The sequence below is a fragment of the Pygoscelis adeliae genome, unplaced genomic scaffold, assembly GCF_000699105.1.
Source record: "Pygoscelis adeliae isolate BGI_AS28 unplaced genomic scaffold, ASM69910v1 Scaffold445, whole genome shotgun sequence".
Classification (NCBI taxonomy): Eukaryota; Metazoa; Chordata; class Aves; order Sphenisciformes; family Spheniscidae; genus Pygoscelis; species Pygoscelis adeliae.
In genome coordinates this window covers 1,331,564-1,341,092 of record NW_008824894.1, presented here as the reverse complement: position 1 = coordinate 1,341,092, position 9,529 = coordinate 1,331,564, and the positions used below count along the sequence as shown (strand labels likewise).

General features: G+C 47.3%; 2 protein-coding genes across 2 annotated transcripts in view; one reads left to right on the top strand and one right to left on the bottom strand.

Moving 5' to 3' along the window:
* The window catches only part of RECQL5 (RecQ protein-like 5), a 39,181-nt gene extending 34,466 nt beyond the window's left edge, over positions 1-4,715 (top strand). The window contains exons 14-19 of the mRNA XM_009324611.1: positions 52-192; positions 660-1,333; positions 1,553-1,631; positions 2,534-2,785; positions 3,314-3,386; positions 3,511-4,715. Coding sequence (XP_009322886.1) covers positions 52-192; positions 660-1,333; positions 1,553-1,631; positions 2,534-2,785; positions 3,314-3,386; positions 3,511-3,611 — 1,320 coding nt within the window. The 3' untranslated portion in view covers positions 3,612-4,715. The remainder of the gene's footprint in view (positions 1-51; positions 193-659; positions 1,334-1,552; positions 1,632-2,533; positions 2,786-3,313; positions 3,387-3,510) is intronic.
* A 1,893-nt stretch (positions 4,716-6,608) lies between these two features.
* Positions 6,609-9,529, bottom strand: part of MYO15A (myosin XVA) — a 32,040-nt gene continuing 29,119 nt past the window's right edge. Inside the window, exons 41-45 of the mRNA XM_009324610.1 lie at positions 9,277-9,404; positions 8,161-8,294; positions 7,526-7,659; positions 6,939-7,079; positions 6,609-6,668 (exon numbers count right to left, since the gene is read on the bottom strand). Of these exons, the coding sequence (XP_009322885.1) occupies positions 6,609-6,668; positions 6,939-7,079; positions 7,526-7,659; positions 8,161-8,294; positions 9,277-9,404 (597 nt within the window). The remainder of the gene's footprint in view (positions 6,669-6,938; positions 7,080-7,525; positions 7,660-8,160; positions 8,295-9,276; positions 9,405-9,529) is intronic.

Below are 9,529 nucleotides of genomic sequence, written 5' to 3'. Positions count from 1 at the left end.
GAATGCATAAAGATTTCTGGGCATTAGAGAACATTTCTGTTCTCTTTTCAGGTAGCAGAAATCAACAAAGCCTCAAAACAAGGAGAGCTGTTCTCAGTCTTTGGGTCCGGAACTGGTGGCGGCAGCAGCTTAGAAACAAAATCTGGGTCTCCAGGAGAAGAGGACTTCCTCCCTGCATCCCAGGTTTACTCGGTGAGTGAGTACAGATGGGATGGGCAAGGAGGGAACGGTGTGCTTTGTCTATCTGCTTTTTTATAATTTTATTTTAGGTCCTTTGTGTGGCCATAGCTGTATATTTCTATTGGAATTGCTTTCCGTGTCTGTCTTTTGGTTTTGGAGTGAGATCAGCTAGTCATACTGGTTCCTATTAGTGAATATAATCTATGTGCAGGCCATACATCAAATAAGTTCTACTCATCTTGCTTTAACCAAGGATGCTGTTTGTTTCCTTACTGTGGGCTGGTGACTTTAACCTAATCCGTTTCCCTGATGTCTCAGTTGATGGTTATGATGATGAGTCAGTTTTAGAGCCTTCCCCAGCTTACAGCTGTACACACTGGTGTATTGTATACTGAAACTTAGCTCCTTTCAGGGTTCTGCATACAGGGCTTCCTTAATGCTCTCATATCCAAAATTTCTTCTTCTTCCTTTCTTCCTAGTTCAAACCCAAGCGTGTGGGAGCAGGATTTCCAAAGAAATCCAGCTTGTTCCAGACAGCTTCAGAACTGCTGAAGATCCAGGAGGAGAGCGATGCAAAGCCTGTCAAAAAAGAAGTAAATTGTCCAAATGGGCAAGACAACGGCAACTGCAGTCTGGAACTGGACACCAGAAACCCTGTTCTCCAGAAGAAAGAAATAGCAACCAAAGCAACATGTGAGAGTGCTGGGATAGAAGTACTCCCTCCTGAAAAGAAGGGACAGCAGCCCAGTCCAGACACAAAAACTGCCCTTTGGGATAGCCCTACTACAAAGCCCAAACCCAGCAAGAAGCAGCAAATGCTCGCAGAAGCGGCTAAGAAAGAATCACAGGATATTTCCAAATTCTTCTCCCTCTCCAAAGGTGGGTCTAAAGCCAAAAGTTGCAGCTCAGCAAAGGAAGATGGCTGTTCTGCAAGCACACTACCTCAGGTTTCTTCTCAAAGCATGCGTCAAGAGAAACCAATACCTCAGGAAAACAAAGATGTCTCTGGAGGAGATGTGACTGGGCAGTCCCAGGCAGAGAATGAAGAGCTGGGGGAGACAGAAATAACACTGACTGAGAGAGAGGAGGATTTTAAGACCCAGCAAGCAGCTGAATCTGAACTCCTTCAGGAAGAAGTTGATGTAAAATCCAGGTAAAATCTCTACCTCTCTGCTCCCTGTGTTGCCCTGTTAACAAGCTGCAGAGCCCCACCAGCCTTGTCCTGGAAACTGGGAATCTGTATTAGATCTCTAGGCTGGTGGGGGAGACTCTTGCTTTACCACGGAGAGTCTTGCGGCCACTGACAGTGAATGTAGTAATATCTTCACTGTGGAACGATTGAAATTGGCCTTCTCTCCACTCTTCCCACTAGTGTTCCTGAAAATGTCGCAGAAACTGAGCTAACCGTTGTTGGGGAAGGTGAGTGTGGGAAGCGACCAGGATCAGATGAGGTAAGACTTTAATGGATGCTAATTTCCTCTATTTCTTCTGCTCATCTTGAGCCAAGTTTCTCTCTGGGAGCGATGCTCCTGATCTGAACTTCACCTGATAGTGTTATTTATCTGGGGAGGGCCCAGCTGCAATTGCAGCAGGGAGAAGAACCATAGTTGCGTTGCACTCCCGGTGTCCCCCTGCCGCCCGCTGGGCCAGTGCCAGCAACTCAGACTGCAGTGAAAAGCTTCCCCTCTGCTCTGCCTTGTTTCCTCTTCTCTGCAACACATGTGACTGCACCCTTGCTGGTGGCTTGCCTGGAATGAGTCTCTCCACCCACTCTAGATCTGTAGCTAACTATAATTAGCAAGCTGCTTTCTCAAGTCAAGGGAACAACCACGGGCCAATGACGCACAGGACCACTCAGAAGCAAACCATGCTCACAGCCTTCCTTGCCATTCAGTCTCTGGTTCTGCATTTGGCATCTGAGACTGCCTGGTAGCTGTCTCTACTGAACAGTGTGATTTTCTCCTTGCTCTTTCAAATTGAGCCAGAGTGTGGCACTCCTGAAGTGGTTGATTCTTCCTGAGGGGTGTATTCTCAGCAGACATCCTGGGAAATCTTTTCCTGTCGGTTTTTCCTGTATAGGATGAGGTCTAGCAATTAGCTGCCCTAATAAGAGCACAGGGTAATTCTAAATGTGGTAGTTTTAAAGGGTTTTTCTTAAAGTCCCTTTGTGTGGGAAACGGTGTATTATGTCTGCACAGCAACATGGGTTACACAGATTCCTGCATGGTGTTCACTATAGGGAGAGCCTGCAGGATGCTGCAAAGATTCATGTTCTCAGAAGGTTGTGGCTGCTTGGAAGTGTAATGCTGCCACAGGAATTGGTGGGTTTGGTTTTCTTCTGTCCCATTTCCAGGATATGGAAAGTCCTGCAACAAAGCGGCTACGGACAGTGGCAAAATCTTCTATTCTGTCCCAGCCAGAAAGCAAAAGTGTTGGTCCAACAAAGAAGAAGGTGACTTTTGATCCAAACTTATCACAGTGTGATAAAGAAGGAACCAGCAAGATCGTACAGCCAGTGACCAAAGGCATGTCCCTCAAAGAAACAGCAGACGTCGTTGTCAAATATTTGACCCCATTCTACAAGGGTGGCAAATTTGCTTCCAAGGTAGGGCACAGCTCAAGACCCTCTCTAGCAGAAGGAAACTGCATCTCCCTAGTGATCTGGGGCCCTAAGAAGGGGAAGATGATCTGGATACCACATTTCATTTCCAAGTCACATCTTGGTATGTGCTGTTTTAATGACTCTAGGTGCAGCAACTCGCCTCTCCCAAGAAAGGGTTTGTGTGTGATTTAGAGTGGCATCAGGTCGGTTCCACACTTGTTTGTGATTGTTCATGTTTTCACACTAAACTCTGGCAAGTTTTTAAAACCTCCCACCTGTGGAGTGGCAACAGATCGGGGTCAATTCTGGTATAGTTTACTTGATGTGTTCTGCAAGGCAGCATGTGTGCGCGTGTGCTTCTCCAGCACTGCAGGGTCAGGTCTATTCGCAGGTTTGCAACACTCCTGTAGTCTAAATCTATGAATGGTTTGTGCTAGAGCCAGCCTGTGCTAACAGCAAGACAAATGTGGAAACAGTCTGGTGAGGTAACTGATGTCTGCTTTCTGCTCTTTATCTTCCCCAATTCTGCAGGATCTGTTTAAGGGCTTTGCTCGGCACCTGTCTCACTTACTGACGGAAGAGCAGAACCCTGCCCGCAAGACTGGTGAGTTGGCAGCTGGGGAGAGCACCAAGAATCCTGGGTTCCTTTGATGCTAAATGGGGTGATGTCTTTAGAGGGGGCAGATGTCTTAAGTATCGTCTCAAAGGTGGTGCTTCCTCTCTTGCAGTGAAGGAGGAAGCACAGAGACTCATCAAGGAGTTTTTCAAAACAAGGGTCAGGTGTGAGAGTGAGACAGACTGGCAGGAGCTGCAGAGCTCAGAGAGCTGATCCTTGCATCATGTTGGCTGTCTTCCTTCCTCCAGCAGTGGGACCAGGGGATCTTGAAGAACTCAACCGTGGAGGGTTTCATGAAACTGCAGAAATGAGCTTTCTTTTCCCACTGCATTTTTGCTCACTTCTGTCCTTAGTGACACACACTTCTAGGAAACCTGTTTCCGTGAACTTATGGAGAGTTTCTCCAATAACTAGGGCGCTGAAGCACTCTAGTACGTCTTGCCAAGAGGTGTGAAGTCTGCATCTGCTGTGTAGGTTAGGGGCTGCTGCCTCAGATGTTCTGCAGCGTCTCCAACCTCTACTCCCTGCAGCAGTCTGGGAAGGGCTCAGACTTTCCAACTGTGAGTCTGCTTTGGGATGGCATCTTGCTTCCTAAGTGGCTCCTCCCCTCGCTCCCATCTTTTAGTTCTTATTTCAGTGTTACCAAGAGGAGCCTTATGCTACAAGTTCACATGCTTTGCTCAGGGCTGCCAAGGATGAGCTTGATGTTGAGTTCCTGGATGGAATGTTTTCCCTTGAAGGGCAGGAGGGGAGCGTTTTGTTTTTACCATGCAGGCAATGCCTAGTTTCTGAAGGTGGAGAAACTCACATTCTTTTTCTTTTAATCTGAACTTTTTTTTTAACTTCGTCTAGTTCTGCCTGCCCTTTAACTTAAGTGGTGATGCTTTTTCAGTATTAACCTCTCCAATAGTGGCACCAAGGTTGCCAACACTTTTCCAGCATTTGCTTGTAACCCCTAAAGCCATATTTGCTCCCTGTGCCTCACCCACAGTCTGCAATACAGAGGGCAACGCTGCTGTTACAACTGGTTAAGGTACTGCTGTGGCCCTCAAATTGACATTGTGGTGCCTCTGCTGCTATATTTATAGAAGGACCTGAACCTTAGGGTATCAGTGGGCTTGAAATAACCTGATTCCCTGGCACAAGTCCTTTCTGTTGGGTGTTTGTTGGGTTCTGCCCTTGTTCCATGCCTATAGAGGCTGGTGGCCTCAGGCACTAGTGCTGCTAGAGGAATCTGCAGCCTGAGAGGCTATCAAACAGGTTTTGGATCACTGTACTCAACAGATGTATTTTTTTTTTAAAATGTATTGAAGGGTATGTGCAGAACTGACAATAAAACAATGTTATAGCTGCTGTGGACTCTTCCTGAAAGCTTTTTCTTACCAATTAATTATACAGACTGGTCTAAGACACATTAAGACTCCATCACTGTGAACACAGACATAAAAGCTCATTTCTTATCTGAACAGACAGCTAATAAATGCAAGCCTGGGACGGGCTGGATGGGAAGCATGTGCCAGCAGACACCTCCAACCCCTTATAGTTGCAGGACTTCTCCAGCTAGAAACAGAAGGAGAACCTGGAAATGTTGAACTCAGAAGTCACTTTCATCTTCAGCTTGCTCTGCTCACTAGAGGACAAAGGACTTTACAAGAAGCCTTTTACACAATAGAAGTATTTTTCAGTTGTTGCCTGCTGGCTTCTATTTTACCTTCCCATTAAAAATCCTGTTTCATCAGCCACTTAAGCGGGGTTACTACCTCTCCAGCATCCAGCGCTTGTAGAGTTCAGCTGCTGTCTGGGTGAACTTCTCAGAAATGCTTTGTCTTCTAAATCGGGGGCTCTGGAAAGGGCTGGTTAAGGCATGGGGTTATGTGACAAAATGCTTTATCGCAACGTGGGGCACTTCTAACCAGATGAGCTGTGCTTCCATGTAAGGCAGCAAAAGCTCAGAGAACGCAAAGGGGAATAAGGATAAGCTGATCTTCAGAGATCTTCTGTATTCCTTTCTTTCATGTCGCTGTGGTGCTTTAACCAGCCTTGCAGTAGCGCTGTTGAAGGAGGAGAGTGGAACATGCTTCACCTAAGACCTCACAGGCCACAGCGAGCAGCACTTGAAGGGAAGTTCCTGACAGGGAAGATGCTGTGGTTACTGCTGGCATCAGCTCACCAGCAAGAGCTAACTGTGCATCATGGCTTGCACTCGGCACCCTCACATCTATCCCATTCCCAGCCGACAGTGACAACCTTTTCCTCAAGCTTTGCCAGTTACCTGCAGATCAATCTTCCCATGTTAGATGTAAGCCAGTATCTGTCACCTCCTAGCGTCAAGATCTCTCTATGTGATTATTTTATTGCAATCTCCTAAAGTGCAGGTACTTTTCAGCTCAGTAGGATCGCTGTAGCAATAAAAATAAATTAAGCATTTTTGTACAACCTGGGACCCTCTACTGTAATGCAAGTTCCATTTGAATACGCTTTCTCTGTGGGCATGGAGCCATCATTTAAGCATGACAGCTGCACGGACATGACTGACTTCTTTATACTGCAGGAAAACTTAGGCATAAGAAATTAACTAACAATAAACTTTCTTACCATTGCAGCTCAATCTGAGCCCCAGCATATGTGTTAGTTGTGTACTAACACTGATCTGCTTTGCAATTAAGATGCTTTCTACAAGCTCCTGCTTCACAAATCCTGCTGCAGGGCCTCTTGCATATCAATACAGAGAAGAAGGTGGCCTATGGAAAACACCAGCAGCCAGTGCAGCCATATCATAGCCTCAGCTTTGCATTGTGATACACAAATCTCTAGCAAGCAGTCTTTGCTCATGTTAATTAATTCAAAAAAGAAAAGAGCAGTCCCAGACTGCATAACTTGAAGGTAATTGCTTGCATCTGTTCAGCTGCTTGTGTTGGAACAGGTTATGAAGAAGCAATGGCGTAGAAACGGTGTCTTGTGGTTTGTTTAGCCAGTGCATGCATCGCTCCAAGGAGGAGTACTTGGGGGCTGAACGGCAGGTCACAAGGGGTGAGATTATGGTCCGGTCCATCAACAAACACTGTGATGGCAGTCTTAGAAAGCAGCTGTCTGAGGTCATGGACATCTTTTGGAAGGATCCTCTCCAGAAGACAGGGCAGGGAGCACCGAACAAGCTCAAAGAAAGGAACACAGTGCTGTTTTGCTTGGTCATTCTCCTCCTCTTAGGCTTTAGTGGTGCAGCTCTGTTTTATCCAGGATGACAACAATCGTGTGATACATTTCTTTAGCCTGTCAAAACACAAATCAGTATCAGTCATTCTCTGTCCCAGAAATGGCTGCTTCTCATAATTAAATATTCCCATAAATCACTTTCCATAACTAAATATCAGGTAGGTGCTGGGACAAAGCTGCACTTTGGGGCCTGGGAAGTGCAGTGCCCCCATCCACCTCTGGGGCAGAAGAGAGCAGTAGTACTGTCTCTTAGCAGAGGCTCAGCGGGGCAGTGGAGGGCAATTTCTGAATTGCCAGGAGGAAGCTGTAGGTCCAGGCTGATCTCACCTGTGACAGTTCAAGCCACATAGTCTTGGGGCTGGCAGCCGAGCCATAGTTTAGTTCTACGCCAGGAAGCCCACCATCAGAGACAGGCCGCAGGGTTCGCATCTTCTGCAGCTCTTTCAATGGAATGACACAGGAGATTGCCTGCGCAAGGAGAAAAAGCCACAAAACACTCTGGTGCAGGCCTTACAAATAAAACCATCTGATGCTCACCAAGGAGGATTCACCTCAAGAGCCTGTCAAAAGCTAAGACAAGGACTGGGGCACGGGGCAGTGTGTACAGAATACAGGGCAGGCTCCTGCTGCCAGCATGGCCCTAGAACTCCTGCGAGACTGGGACAAACAGGAATGTGACCTACACTTAGTCTTACTGTGAACCATGCTTGTTAACATGATCACTGGACTTATAAAAGAGCACATGGCAGTACTGTTCAAGTACTCTTGTCCCTTGCTTCGGGCTAGGGCTGTTGTTAGAGTATCTGTGATGCAGGTAAATACAGTCCCTTCCTGCACAAGTTCTTCTAAAAGTCAAAGTTAACATCTGACAGACATCAGGACTCTGGACTCTAGGGAGGAATTGTCTGGCATACCTGGGTGGTGCCATCCACCACAATGATCTCTTCTTTATTCACGCCACAGAAACAGGGCACGGGGATTGTGTTATCGCTGACTCTCTCTACAAAGTAGATGTTGTAGCCAAAGAAAGGCAATTTCATCACATGCTCTGTAAGAAAGCAAAAGGTGGCTTTCAGGCAGCACCTTCCAGCCAGCAATCCACCGCACCAACCTAAGGTGGTCAAAAGCTGCAAGTGTTCCCAAGCTTTTCTGCATTAAAAAGTAAGATTGACAACTTCTCCCTCCCTCCCAGGCTGCTGATACTCAATTCTCAGCATGAGATGGATGGATGGACATCTGAATGGATGTCCCGTTCTTTTCTGACCAAAAAACAGACGTGCAGCCAGAATATTAATTAAAACACAACTTGTACAGAGCTCTGGAAGTCTACTGCGGACTTCCGCAAAAGAAGTGAGACTTCTACCATGATCACCATGCTTGGGATCAAGTGCCAATCTGCAGGGGGAGGCTGTCAGGGAGTCATATGTCATGGCCCATTCCAGACTCCAAGGATCCTCGCCAACCTCAGGAACTGTCCCAAAAGCACATTCAGAGCAGCTTCCATCATGCTCAGGATAGATGACTCAAGCAGATCTGGATGTCTCCTCACCTATGAACTGGATTTTTGCATCCACCGGCTGGAAGGGCTGCCTGCTTCTCAGCAGCATGCCAACATAGCTCTGCAGAGCCTGGGGACTGATGGAGGACTGCAGGGTCTTTGGCGTGTACTCCTTCAGCTCTTCCCTGTGCCAACAAGCAGATACTAATTCACCCCCTGCCCAGCTAAAATCAAAAGATCAACCAGGGAGATTAAGAGGAAGGAGGGGATGCGGCAACAGTTTTCAGTTGCATGGCTGGGGGCAAGGGTGGAGGGAGAGGGGAAGAGCACAGCAGGTCATATCTGGATTGGATAACGTGGAAGGAAACAGAGACAGCGAGACCACCATTTTCCACGCAGAAGGCAGCTGTGCACCACTGACTAGTCCCTCCTTTCTGGAGACAACAGGAGCTCTTCAAGCAAGGACTGTAGCATGGAAGTAGAGCCACAAGGTATTGCTTTCACAGGCAGCCTCAGCTGAAAAACACCTTACTCCAACTCTGTCTTGCTCCTGTGCCTCCAAAGCACTACAGAGAGCAGAGTTCCCTGTGCCCAGCAGGGTTATGCCATTACCTCCTGCTGGTGGTGTGAGGGGATCTGGTGGAGGCATTACCTCCACTCTAAGTGCATAAGGATATGGGAAGGAAGGAGTGTGAAAATACAGCTCAGGGCTGCAGGACAGAAGCTTTCCAGGTCCCAGGGACGTTTTCATTCCCATTAGGCATCTCACTACAGATTTCAAGTGCCCAGGGTTGAAAACTCTGGCACTTGTGAGAAAGAACAAAGGAGCATTCATCCCCACTATAAGTTCATACACTTCCTTCTCGGTATTACAAACACATGGCAGTCAAAAGAAACGTCCATGGCACCCTCATGACCCTCAGCTCAGAAGGAGTCACAAAAGGAAATGTGCATCAGAGCCAGACAGCATTAAGAGCGTGAACAGGAGGTAAGCTTTCTTGATTGCGGGCAGGAGTCAGTCACCGAGTAGTGACATCCATTAGTAGTTTATGTTCTCCAGAACTGTCCATTCCTTAATTATCCAGAGAGTACTTTCAGGCACCTACCCCTAACCCCTGTGGTGCCAACAGCCGTTAGAGATAGAGACCCACCCTGAGACAAACATACCTGGAGGGATCAGAGTTCTGCTGCTCTGTTTTGGCCCAGTGCTGGAGCATTGCCAAAATGCCCACCTGCATCTCCATTTCTTTACTACGGCTCAACAGTATCTTCCCATTCAGGTAATCCCACAGCATCTGAGAGACAGCACAGAAAAGAGGCCTTTGTTAAACCTTCCAGAAGGTACAGAAAAGTCTGGGCAGCGCCAGGCTGCAGAGACCCACATCTTGCCTTGCTGATACACGAAAGCAAAGGCTTTCTG